The sequence below is a fragment of the Bombus affinis genome, chromosome 1 (assembly GCF_024516045.1).
Source record: "Bombus affinis isolate iyBomAffi1 chromosome 1, iyBomAffi1.2, whole genome shotgun sequence".
Lineage (NCBI taxonomy): Eukaryota > Metazoa > Arthropoda > Insecta > Hymenoptera > Apidae > Bombus > Bombus affinis.
Genome location: NC_066344.1, coordinates 2,175,536 through 2,188,150, shown reverse-complemented (window position 1 = coordinate 2,188,150; position 12,615 = coordinate 2,175,536). Strand labels below are relative to the sequence as shown.

Sequence of the window (12,615 nt, the reverse complement as noted above, 5' to 3'; positions counted from 1 at the left end):
TGATCCTATGATAAAATCGTAAAATTCTTAAAAATATATGTAAAGTCTATTTCTCTTCTCTTTCCTCCACGAACGAATTATGTATCATATAAATTAGGAGGATAAGCGGAAACTTGATCTTGAAATATTTGCGTATTTTTCGCGGTTGCTTGTTCTAGAATTAAATGGAGAAGTCTAAAAATATAATTTAAAAAAGTATCTCTCCTCGATAATATTCGAGATGACAGAAATAGAAATATGTAAGAAATACACGAGACGTTATATGTTTTCGCTGTTAATCTTTATTCGGTTTTTTTTAAACAGGCGACAAAAATGTAGAAAGAGTATTGTCGTGGAAATTTGTGACACTGGACAAAAATGGGGATGGATACCTGGATAGGGCAGAGTACAAGGAACTGAGGAGGCTTGCGAAGAAGGCGGTAAGGCCGAAGAAATGTGCTCGCACGTTCGCCCGCACGTGCGACCTAAATCGGGATTTGAAACTCTCTAGGCAAGAATGGGGTGCCTGCCTTGCGAACGACTTCACTCGTAAGTTTAACACGTGGTGCACGTGCATCTCACACCATAAAGGCAAAATCTCGAGGACCTATTTCGGCCTCTTGGACCACGCTTGCACGGACCAACGATTTTTCTTCCCTTCTTCGAACTTAGACGATTGCTTAAACGAGTCTGTCTATCTCGATATATTTGTTACAATATACGTTTCAAGTATTCGATACGATACGATATATTTTGTTTCTTTTATTATGTTTCAAAGAGATTTTCATGGAGAACGGTACTGTTGAACCCGGGATTATCGATTCGAGCTGCAAATACTTGTTAACGCCGCTTTCCTGGTAGGCGAGAGTTCTCAAGGTCACAGCCGAGATTCTCGAGTGCATAAATCAGTTTTGAACACGTTGATATTTGCGAAACGGCGCCACGCTGTTACGCCACGAAACATCGTCTCCTCTAGGATCGTCATTTTGATATAGAGACTGATTAAAAAAAGAAACTATCGCAAGTATCGTAATTCTTTTTTATAGACAAATATAAAAAGGGATCGGTAGAAGATCTTCCAGTAAGATCGCTCCTAAACGGTCTCGTTCAAAGTACATCAAAATTTGTTTCTTTCCTCCGATGTTGGTTTCAGAGAGAATTATCCGGATTTTCTGAATCATCCTGCAAGATCTCGCATACCATCGAACGTGGAATAAAAATTCCTTTCGTTAATGAAATTCAAAATTCCGATGCGTCTCTTATGTAATCGGAGAAGGAACGTAAGAAGGGATCCAAGATCGTTTCCGTGCAAGAATAAAACACCATAATGTTAATTCCAACGTACCATACGCCACTGTGATCCACGACGAGTAACGAAAGTTATCGCAGTAAATAAATTCTTGGTCAATTGTAAAACAGTAAACTGATATCGCGGGGAGAATAAATTCGTGGATACAGCTTTTATGGCGATCGTAAATCGGGATTAACATCACCATTTGTACTTAACGCTGCCTAACATGCGCTAATCTACTCGCGTGGCATTGCAATCGAGCAATTACTGCGCATGGTGCTCCTCTTTTCTCGTTTCCTGGGTGAGGTTGCCTTGCTGGGTCGCTTTTAAACCTATACATGTATTTGTTATAACCCACGAATCACCATCAAATTCTAAGCCCTTCCCTTTCGTTGCAGTAACATCAGATTAATAAAGAACGAAGAGAGAAAAGAACGTAGCGGTTTCAATTAAATGCAAATTTGTCGAACCTGTGATCGTCGGTGATTAAATTACAAGCATCTAGGAAATGCGCGCAATTTATTATTTATCCGACAAACGGACAAAGCGATATATCTCTCGCAAAAGAAGCGTAATTTATTCGATCGTGACGAAGTAACGCGACACGACATTCTTCGCATAGTTCCATCGTTTTGTTCGACGTTTTAACGACCTCCATTTACGTATAAACGTTCGCCTTTCGAAATGAAAATTCATTTTTTCCCATCTTTTTTCCATTTGCCGATCGTATGGCATTTTAACGTCGCCGTGCGATGATACAACGATCGCAAATGTTTGAATAATATAGCATCCTTCGTTGTGTTTTTATGTTCATTGTATATGGAATTAATTTTAAGCGACGTGTAGTGTTTCGTTCAGGCACCCTGTTGCGACACTGTGAATTTTACATTTGCCTATTTTTCAGAATGTTTGCTTATGTTTGCCTAGTGTCGACGTTCTGCTGTTATTTTTACGCAGCTCTATGAATTTTTTCGTATTTACGAAAGTTATTGGTAAAGTCAACTACATCGCGGTAACAAAATATTCTAAAGTTTCGTTCGTTCGTTGTCTTTCTATCGTACGCAAAATTAAAGCAATCGTAAGAAGCTACCTTCTGCAAAATTCGTGGAATCTGCGAGTCTAATATCCCATGAAATTAAAATTCAGTCGGAAAAGCACGATCGATTAAAGTCTGATCGGCAAAACTAGCGCAAACTTTCTAATTCAATCACGTTTCGATTCATCCATTATTCATTGACAGAAGGAAACACGAGGAGTAAGAAGGAAAAAAAAAACAAGGAAAGTCCGCTTCTAATGACCACTTTGAAGCTTCGTTTCCTATAAAATCGAGTTCGAAAATTTGTATCGCGCCCCTGTACATATGTATATAGTCGTTCGTTTTTATCATACCACTGTAATTCTCATCATCTACGATGTATATACATCTATACATAGGTACTCATAGCGTTAGGTGTATAGTTCTAGTATTAGATTCGTCGAGCTCTGTCTCTTTATTTCATCGTGTCGAGTAGATCCAGGAAATTTGTATCCGAATAATCGATGGTACGACAAATTGGTCCGAAAGCCTCTTGCGTGATCCAATTACCATCACGTCGTAATGTACGCGCTAACGAAAGATTACGAGCAACCAGAATTACCAGACTCGATTCTCTCGTATAAGAAAATTTACTTGTAACAAGTTTGCAATCGGAGCAAAGACTTACAAGCAAGCGATCTCGAGGCTTTTACAGTCTGGTTCGTCAGCGTTGTCCGAGGCTTTCCGGTTAAAGTCGTATCCTAACTAGAGAAATTACTTCCCGATATTTCGCCACGACATACCAGCACCTGTGCGTCTTTGTAAACCCTAGACAAAGTCAATTACGACGCTGGCAAAGCGCACGAGGAAGCGATTCTTCTGGGACACAGCTTCGACCTGAAAGGCTCGAACATCTACGAGCAAATTTCAGAGATCGATTCTCTTATCCGACGTGAAATCGTGAAATTTGTCAATTCGCTAATGAAAAAGCTTAAATTATCGCGCAGGATAATAAAACGCTCGACGTTTCACCGTGAACCAGCGAACAATGAGGTTCGGTTGGAACCTCTTTTTGGGGGGCAGTCGCGCGATAACCCCGGCAGATAGTTTGAAACAGCGATGATCGTGGTTGGCGTAGGCGCGGATTTACGAAGCGACGCGTCGCGCGGGCGGTCATTCTCGTAGGCTAACCGCGAGTGCCGCATGTACACGAGGTCAATTGCTTCAATTCCACGGTAGCCGGTCGCAGTGTGGGCAAACTTCCGGCAGGATTCACGAATGTTAAGCGGGTCGACTATAGAAGACGGCCCTTGGCGTGCGCGACATCCTGTCCCGGCCACCGTTTGTAATTTATACCACGATTTAGACGCCGAGACGACGACCGCGACGACGATCTTCCGGTATTATCCTCCAACGACGCGCTATAACTGACACGCTTTGCAACGGTTTTATTTATTACCGGATCCGAGAACTCCCAACTAGTTGTGACCGCTATTTCCTCAACGCTATCCACATTCTTGTCGAGACAATGCGAACGATAAAGAGGAAACAACGAGCAACGTCCTGAGATAATAGCTTCATCCAGACAATCTATTTTCAATCGATCACTTTGAACTTTTACATTAAGAACCTTTCTCTTCTGTCGTAGAAGTTATACGTCGTTCAAGTACAAGATTCGTATATATTCAGACGCGATGTTTCCTTCTCGTTTGTACAACGCACGTAATTCTTACCGAAGGTGAGACAGACAGTAGGTGCTATTTTCTGGTATCTTTTTATTTATCTCGCGAGCTAGATTTGTCTTTTTATTTAATACGCAAGTCACGCGGTATATCTACAAATTTACCGTAATATCGAGAACATGTTAGAAGTTAGGATAATTTATACGTTTCGAGGACAAAGGAGCAGATGTTGTTCGAGGAATACCGTCGCGTATCGATCTATCGTAGAACGCTGCTTTAACCCCGTGCTTCTTTCTGTCTTCCAAACAGGTAGTTTGCATCGGTATAAAATTATCGGAGAACACGTAGATTGGTTGATACGCGGTATCGTAGTGAATTGCATGTTAAGTAATCACGTTCGATCTAGGATTCTCTGGCATCGACTTGCGTGACCCGGGAATAACTTGCAGTTATCGGCTATTGACAACTTTATGCAACCGCGATTCTTCCACTTGCCTCGATTCCTCGTAGAATTCACTTCACTTTGCTGCCAATGTCTTCATAGAGAACGTAGAGTAAAGATAAAACGATCGTCTAGCTCTTGCGTAGTACACTGTGAAATAACACTTTATGCACGGACGAGCATGCACCTTGTTGATTCCCCGAGCTAAGATCACCGATCGAAGCGCGTAGACGACGGAAACTTGAGAACCGCGTTCGGAGAAAATTTTCAGACGATTCCAGACGGCTCGCGCTTTCGTCTCTCAGAGTCCCGCGATTCTCGCGTTTCCGGAGCTCCAAGATCCTCGAGTTGCCGTATTTTCAAGCTCTAAAATTCCGAAGATCTCGAGTAGAAAGATATTCCGTGTAGAAATACCTCTGTCTACCTAACCAACAGTCTCAACCATTTTCTCCGAATGCGTATCCCCTTAACGTGTACATCGCATGGTCTTCACTGACCAAGTCAGCGCATGAAGTTGATCCGAATCCCTTTGACAAACTTACCTACCGGTGAACAAACTAAACAGGATATTCCACCATTTAGAAAGAACAAAATTACGCTCGTATATGTAGAATTCTGTTACACGTAAGAACGCTGGAAATTGTTTGGGGTACGTGCTAAAGAGAGAGAGAGAGAGAGAGAGAGAGAGAGAGAGAGAGAGAGAGAAAGAAGGGAGTCCTGCCTGAGAATTCTTAGTGACCAACCCTACTATTCGATGTTCGCCACCGCTCGCTGCTCTGCTAGCAAAACCTGCGATGCGCGAATGACAAAAAAACATTGTACATATAGGTAAGGCCGGTCGGCTGAGTGACATCATTGTTATCATTTAGTACGTTTGTTCTTGTCGCTGAACCCCGCAGACGAGCGCCCCGAGGTCCCTGAGGCCCAGAGGACCCGGGTCATGGACCAAGGTGAGTCCTAGTTCTGCACATCAAACACACCACTGTCACCTCATTTTTACGTTATTTCTTCCTCTCCGATCTATCGCTTATCGTCATTATCCATTCGCTTGTCACGGGGATCCTTGTCGATTCTTTTACCACGTTAACACGCCACTCCGTTGTTAAACATACGCGTGTAAAGCTTGGAAAATTTTCTCATCGAAAGCAATAGCGATTTAACGTATTTCTTTCGTTCGTTTCGAAATACCATTTCCACTTTTCTCTCTTTATCGTTATCTCTGTGTTTTATTCCGTTAACGTGCTAATTAATAACGAACGCGTGATTTTGGATATACGATACAGACGTTCTTGGCTAACTTGATTAAAAAGTTGTTTTTGCTTTGAGAAAGTTGCCCAAGATATACATGGAGTGAAAGAGATTTACGGGAGAAAAACATCGTAACCTAATTGTTTTTACAAGTTTTTAAACGATCGCTTTGCTACGTGAGATATCGCCAAATAATTGTCCGTCTATTCGGAGACGTCGATTGCTCTATAAACTATCGCACGCGATAATGGAAAACATCGAATCGCAAAGATATTTCTATCTGACGATATCTTCTGAAATTTTTAATATATAATAAATAGAAATGTAGAAAGCGAGAAATATTGCTACGAGATATCATTTTACGCAGACGTGGAAAAATCCGCAGGAATCCCCGTAGCAGGCTTACTCCAAAAACTGTTCTTTTCATTTCTCATATTCTCTATATAGCTAAAAACATGTATATTTATATTTCAGAAGAAAATATCAATTTCCTTCGTGACAAACGACTTCGATTTATACATACAGTTTCAGGGAACGATAAACTCGTTTAAAACGATTCTATTCTATAAGTACGTTCGAATCTATTTAATTAATATAAAAGAAAAAAAAATGATCTCTCTGTAATTATTTTCTTAAAATCGTGCGTCACCACCCATTCATTCATTCATCTAAATCGATAGGATTTTGTAAAGAATTTTTGTAAAGATTTGAGAACGGAAAGAGGCAGCCAGCATATACCGAACTTACAATTCGCATTTATTCTAATATCATGCATGTGCTGTATAAAAGAAAAGAGAATGGAAAAAGGAAAACGTGTATGCGTCTGTGTGTGAATCTTATTGTTTGTTGGGTGGTGACGGTCTTTTCGAAATTATTCTAAACAGCAAATGTGCTACGTCGTGATAATCAACGAATGTAAATACGAGTCTCATTTTCTAAATTATCCGCTGCATTAACAAATCCTGCGAAACGATCGCAGATCGTACACAGAAATATAACATTTTCAGTGTACAATGATACAGAAATGAAAAACATGTCATAGTTAAAGAAAAAAAAAAAAAAAAAAAAAGAGAAACGCTATCCTTGTATATAACAATTAACATTAATCTCGCGATTTCGGTGAATGGGCCGATTATTGCCATTACTTTGTTGATTCAGTGGAAAGAATAAAGATTCGACGAGAATATATACTACATATTTTCCATTTTTCACAGTATTGAAAGGCAATCCTGCTCCAGTGCATTCTCGACCAACGTTCAAAGATGATCCAACCGATACGAAAGAGGATAGTGACGGTGAGATTTTTGTAAAATTTTTTAAATTCCCAATATCTGATCTAATCTTTTCGATTTCTTGATTTGGACAATCGTAATTATATCTTAAATAATCCATAATAGTTTCTACAACTTTAAGAATCATATTATCGGATTTTTTATTTATTTAGAAATATTAGAAATTAGGCCTTCCAAATGATCTCTATCCTATATGATAAGTTTATTGATAGATTTACAATGGATTTACAAATAGGAAACGATTGTTATTTAACGCGAACTAAATACAGTAATGTGCTATAACTAAGACGACTAAATGGGTAATTCACAACTCACAACTCGTAGCTTGTTGCGAATTATCAATTAAAGAGCGACCGGTCAGGTCCAACCGATCGTTTAATTAACCGAGATTTTATAGATCGAGTGTTAGTGTAATTTGGCACTTTATTTGTACTTGTTGTATATAAGCAAAATTTGATGTTCTGAACACGACGGTTGTAAGATCTTGTTGATACTCTCCATCAGCCGTTGAGTCTCATTCGTCATGAGTCAATTCATGGTGTCTTCTCGACTGAGGGTTATTCCTGGGTTTTTTTCCTGATCTCTGAGCGGTCAGGTTTACAGCTCGGGGAGGACAGGTAATTCGAAATTTTCCAAAGAAGAGGGAGATGCTGTCCGAGCCATAAACGGAAGGCCACTCAAAATCACGAATATAGCTTACAACTTATAACAATTGGACAACTCAACTCTCGACTCCCCATAATTCGTCTCTTCACCACTCGACTCCCCTAACTCGATCCTTCAGATAAAGATACCCAGATAACAACTGCCATGTAACGACTGTCCGTTAATTCGTCCTTGTTCCTTAAGAGTTCCTTCGTCTTTTCTCATGGCTCCGACAAGTACATGTCTTCGCAACTGTCTTCGGTCATGGTCACCTAGACTTTTCCGCGTAACTAATCGTCCGAAGGACCGACGACGCATTGATGGGCCATTGAAGTTTCCAGACCCTTTTGTCCTGACGGCACTTAGGCTTTCTCGCAATATTGTTCATGGTTCATCCGATATTTCTTAGGCCATTTGTCCATGATACTACAATATTAATAATAAGATAAAATAGCTGTTATTTAGTGTAAAATTTTCATTGTCTTACGTTATTTTATTTTTAATTATTACAAATGCCAAACAATGTATTTTGAAGGAACTATGAAATTGGTAAAATACCGGTATGTAATTTACAGCAAACGATTGTTTAACGGACAGACGATCCGTATTAGAAGATGAGAGGCAACATTCTCAAGAGAAATTTTATGTACCTGAATGTACACCTGACGGAAGGTATCATCGAGTGCAGTGTTATTCTGGTTATTGTTGGTGCGTGTACCAAGATACTGGCAAACCGATACCCGGGACATCTTCCAAAGACCGTACTCCAAATTGTAATCCAGTACCTATCCCTAGCAGACCTATGAAAGGTAACTGAATCACATTATTCTGCCTTGCTTTATTTATTTATTCCCATAAAAATACGTCTGATCAAATATTTTTAATTTCGGCATTAGGTTGTCCTGAACAAAAGAAACAATTGTTTCTACGAGATTTAATGGACTTAATGCAGAAAAAGATGAAGGCCTCCGGTACAGATTCGGATGAAACGACAGCTAAGTGGCAAGCTTCGAAAGAGGAGCAAATAGCAACTTGGCATTTTGTCATGCTTGATAAAAACAAAAATAAGGTAAGGACAGAAGATGTTTTTGACAATGAAATTCTTAAATATTTGTGTTAACTTACACTGGTCAGTTTGATAAAACGAGGTACTCTATTCATCATATTTCTTCTCTTAGGTTCTAGAGAGGAAAGAATGGAAAAGTTTCCGCACGATGGTGGCGAATAACAGGCAGCTTCAAAGATGCGGAAAAAGGCTTCCTAGATACTGTGATATCAACAATGATAGAAAAATCAGCATGACAGAATGGTTCAGTTGTCTAAATGCTCAACGACCTACGACACGTAATTATTTTCATTATAAATACATATATTTGGTTCGCTTGGGAATGCATAATTTTACAACAATCAGTGTTATTCTTCTCTTAAATTCGTGAATATTGAATTATTTCAGCCGAAAGTACGGAAAAATCATCAACGAGTAAACCCAAGAGAACGGGCCCAAATCCGTTGGATCAATTTCTTAAAAACGACGATGATTAGAAGTATATGTGATATGAATGTGTGTTCGCCATTTTATCCATATGTGTAGTGATCATTCATCTAACATGTGGATCGTAACGACGGAACTTTCAAAAGAAAGCCAATTACTGTGTTAAAAAAATTTTATTTGTATTTTTATATCCGGTGATAAATATCACTCATATCATTTTATTTTTAATATGGATCATATTTCTGTACCTCACAGATATTGATAATTCGATAGTGTAGTTTAGCATAATGATGATATATATAGTTATAAGAATAAAAAGTAACAAAGTATTACGGGCATACAGTCGTGTACATATTTAAAAAAATTTTTTCTTGTTTAAGTGCTATGTACTGCTTTCTCATGACAAAGATAGATGCAGACACGTAAAATTGAATGTACAATTGCCGAATGTGTTATTAAACTCGCTAAATGTCTCGCTCTTTGTTCCATGAGTACTACAAACAATTGTTTAATTTAGGTTTAATTAAATTTAATTCGTACAGCTTTTAAGATTTCTACCATAATTATGAACTATATGACACTATCGATTCATAAATCATTGTAAAGTTAAAAATTGTTCGCTGAAATAAATTTTGTTTTAACAAGATATGCTTCAAAAGTACCATATAATAGTTATTTTTAGTCCAAAAAATATTTTCATCTATAATTTACTGGCAGTAATTACTACCTTGTGTTGTTTCCTATTGTATTTATGTGAAATTTAAATAAGGATATTAAAAAATTCCAATATACAATAACATTTGAATCCTTTAGTTGTCAAAAGAATTAAGTCTTACTCCGCTTGTCAATTATGGACCTCATTTATAAAATTAAAATAAGGAATATGTATAAAATTTCGTCTTTTCCTTCATAAATATCAAGGATTGATTAAAATATAATACATAAATAATTGAACAGAAGGAAAGCTGTCAGTTCTGAAAATATAAGGCTTAAATCAGAAGACTGTTTCCATTTGTACAAAATTTATATACATGTATATATATGTATAATGTATATATAAATATATATATAAGTATATATATACATATATATGTGTGTGTATAAATATAAGAAAATCTTACATCTTATTCCAATAGTTTGCATAAATTAAAGTCCCAATTTTAACTTAAAATCTTATAATTATCGATGAAGTCAGATATCATGTGGTTTATCAAATTTCTGAAAGATGAGAAAATATGAACGATAAAGAGCAGTCTATGCTTATATAAACAAAATATATCCTAGAATACACGATCTTGGTAACCACTATCAGCCATACTAGAACTAGGTTTTGCTGGCCCTCCAGGTACTTGATGATGTGGATGACGTATATGACCAGGACGTCTTGGTGGGGCTAGGTACTCGAACATGCTCTGCGTATGTTGCGCTAGCATTTTGCTGAGATCACAAGGCATCGGATCGGTCCAGAAAAAGTCATGATTTAACGCAGAATCGGAATCGAATCTTTTAGATGGATCAAGAATTAAAAGTCTATCCAACAAGTCACAGGCATAAGGATCCTTTAAATATGGTTTTAATCTGTCCTTAACCTGTGCAGGAATGTTCATTTTGAATACATTGTTTATAGATGTTACATATTTTACTGAAAATGAAAATAGTAATTACCTTCCGTTTTTGGCCTTTGGGTAAGTCCATTTTGTTAAATAATTCTAAATTTTCTACTCCAGGCCATACCTCTGTTGTAATAGAACCACACAACTGTGAAATTAATATGAGCTGTTGTTGCTCTGTATTTCCCTGCATTATGGGTGATCTACAAATTTAAATAACATAAAAGGATGCCAACAGACTAATAAATATTAGTAGAAGTATCGTTTAAAAATGCAAACCTGGTCCACATTTCAGCCATAATGCACCCTGCACCCCATAAATCTACAGGGGGACCGTAGTTTCTATCACCAAGCAAAAGTTCAGGTGGTCTATACCAAAGGGTAACAACTCTGTTTGTATAACGGTTTGGCTGACCATTTTTATTTGCACTAAATGCACGAGCTAAACCAAAGTCAGCTAATTTCAATATACCATTTTTGGTGATTAAAACATTTGCAGCCTTCATATCTCTATGTAAAATCTATTAAAAAGATGTAGAAATTAATATATAGTTGTTACTTACAATATAGAATCTTTTTTTCATTAATTATACAATTTAAATGTGCTTACTTTATTGCTATGAATATAATAAAGACCATTTAACAACTGTTGCATAACTTTTTTAATTTCTCCTAAGCTAAATTTGACATTCACATTTGACAATAATCCAGCTAAGTCATGTTCACAAAAGTCAAATACAAGATAGAATGTAGAACGATAACGATTATATTGAGTTGCTAAAATAAAATTTTCACAGAATTATTTATTTATATATTATCTATATTACACAATAATATCAAATATCTACCTCTAGTCCTACATATTTCTATTAAATTCACTACATTTTCATGTTTCAATAACTGTAGTATCCTTATCTCTCTTAAAGCAGTTATAGGGAACTGTAAACAAAAAAAAATTATTAATGTAATGTTATTATACTTATGTGCAAAGAATTGAAACAACGTCTTAGATTGTATATTTGCACATCTTTCATTAATTTTCATTAAGGTATATACTACATATTCTAATTTAACCTATTAACCCCTTAACCTATGATTTACGTTCGAGAATTTTGAGCCGAAAACGATCATCGTACTACAGGCTATGCCCGTAGTTGCAGGTTAAGGGGTTAAGGACCAATATTGGGATAATGTAATGTGTCATTAGAAACTTTTTTTCAATCCATTTTTACTATCAATCTATATTTTTTAACGTTAGTGTTTAACGTATCTATAAAAGGGAATTTCAAAGATTCACTTAATATATTTTTTCGTCATTATTTCTTCTATTTCTTTGTCATGTAAATTGTAGAATATTATAAAATTCTTTACAGAAAATGAACTAAAACTATAATAAAATATTGTTTTTATACTATAATAATAAAACATTGTTCTGTATAATATTTAATATACTTGTGTAAATAGACGAAATGGAAAAAAAATGGAAAGATATACGTTAAACGATCAAATATTTGAATGTATACATACCCCTTCCTTTTCATTGTCCATCAACACTTTTTTCATGGCTACGAATTTTTTAGTACAATTTTTATCCCTAGCCTTGAACACCTCCCTACAGAACGTTCATGAAAAAATAACAAACATTTTTCATTCGTATACGATTATAACCTAAAAGTGAGTGAAAATTTTCTATCAATCTTACCCGAAGGTGCCCTGGCCAATTTTCGCAACTTTTTCATATTTCGAGGATTCGTCGCAATGGGGAAAATCAAATTCTTCGATGTATTTCTCTTTTTCTTTCGTGTTCATCTTCGATATTCATGTAGTAAATATGTAGAACTTCTGCAACAAAGTGGCATGGTAGTGAAGAACGCGATTAACCGCAAAATATTTGACAGAATATTAGTATACCTAACACC

General features: G+C 36.7%; 2 protein-coding genes across 6 annotated transcripts in view; one reads left to right on the top strand and one right to left on the bottom strand.

Moving 5' to 3' along the window:
- LOC126915725 (SPARC-related modular calcium-binding protein 2) overlaps positions 1 to 9,734 on the top strand; it is a 33,653-nt gene extending 23,919 nt beyond the window's left edge. The window contains exons 4-10 of one of the 2 annotated variants that reach the window (XM_050720680.1): positions 304 to 528; positions 5,309 to 5,359; positions 6,872 to 6,952; positions 8,170 to 8,403; positions 8,491 to 8,663; positions 8,773 to 8,938; positions 9,048 to 9,734. In XM_050720680.1, the coding sequence (XP_050576637.1) occupies positions 304 to 528; positions 5,309 to 5,359; positions 6,872 to 6,952; positions 8,170 to 8,403; positions 8,491 to 8,663; positions 8,773 to 8,938; positions 9,048 to 9,136 (1,019 nt within the window). In that variant the 3' untranslated portion in view covers positions 9,137 to 9,734. Of the gene's footprint in view, positions 1 to 303; positions 529 to 5,278; positions 5,360 to 6,871; positions 6,953 to 8,169; positions 8,404 to 8,490; positions 8,664 to 8,772; positions 8,939 to 9,047 lie in introns of both variants that reach the window. The other variant, XM_050720671.1, reaches the window with a different exon arrangement.
- LOC126915735 (cyclin-dependent kinase 9) lies at positions 9,245 to 12,606 on the bottom strand. 4 transcript variants are annotated; one of them, XR_007710312.1, is made up of 9 exons: positions 12,399 to 12,606; positions 12,224 to 12,308; positions 11,545 to 11,635; positions 11,307 to 11,473; positions 10,976 to 11,217; positions 10,752 to 10,899; positions 10,405 to 10,675; positions 10,208 to 10,304; positions 9,245 to 10,060 (listed from the first exon to the last, which is right to left on the bottom strand). XR_007710312.1 is itself a non-coding variant. In XM_050720707.1 (8 exons), the coding sequence occupies exons 1-8, from the start codon at positions 12,503 to 12,505 to the stop codon at positions 10,297 to 10,299; spliced, it is 1,119 nt and encodes a 372-aa protein (XP_050576664.1). In that variant the 5' UTR covers positions 12,506 to 12,606; the 3' UTR covers positions 9,245 to 10,296. The 4 variants fall into 4 exon arrangements, 2 of the variants coding, with proteins under 2 accessions (XP_050576664.1, XP_050576651.1); XR_007710311.1 differs by having other exon boundaries at positions 10,208 to 10,675; XM_050720707.1 differs by having other exon boundaries at positions 9,245 to 10,304.
- Between the last annotated feature and the right edge of the window lie 9 nt (positions 12,607 to 12,615).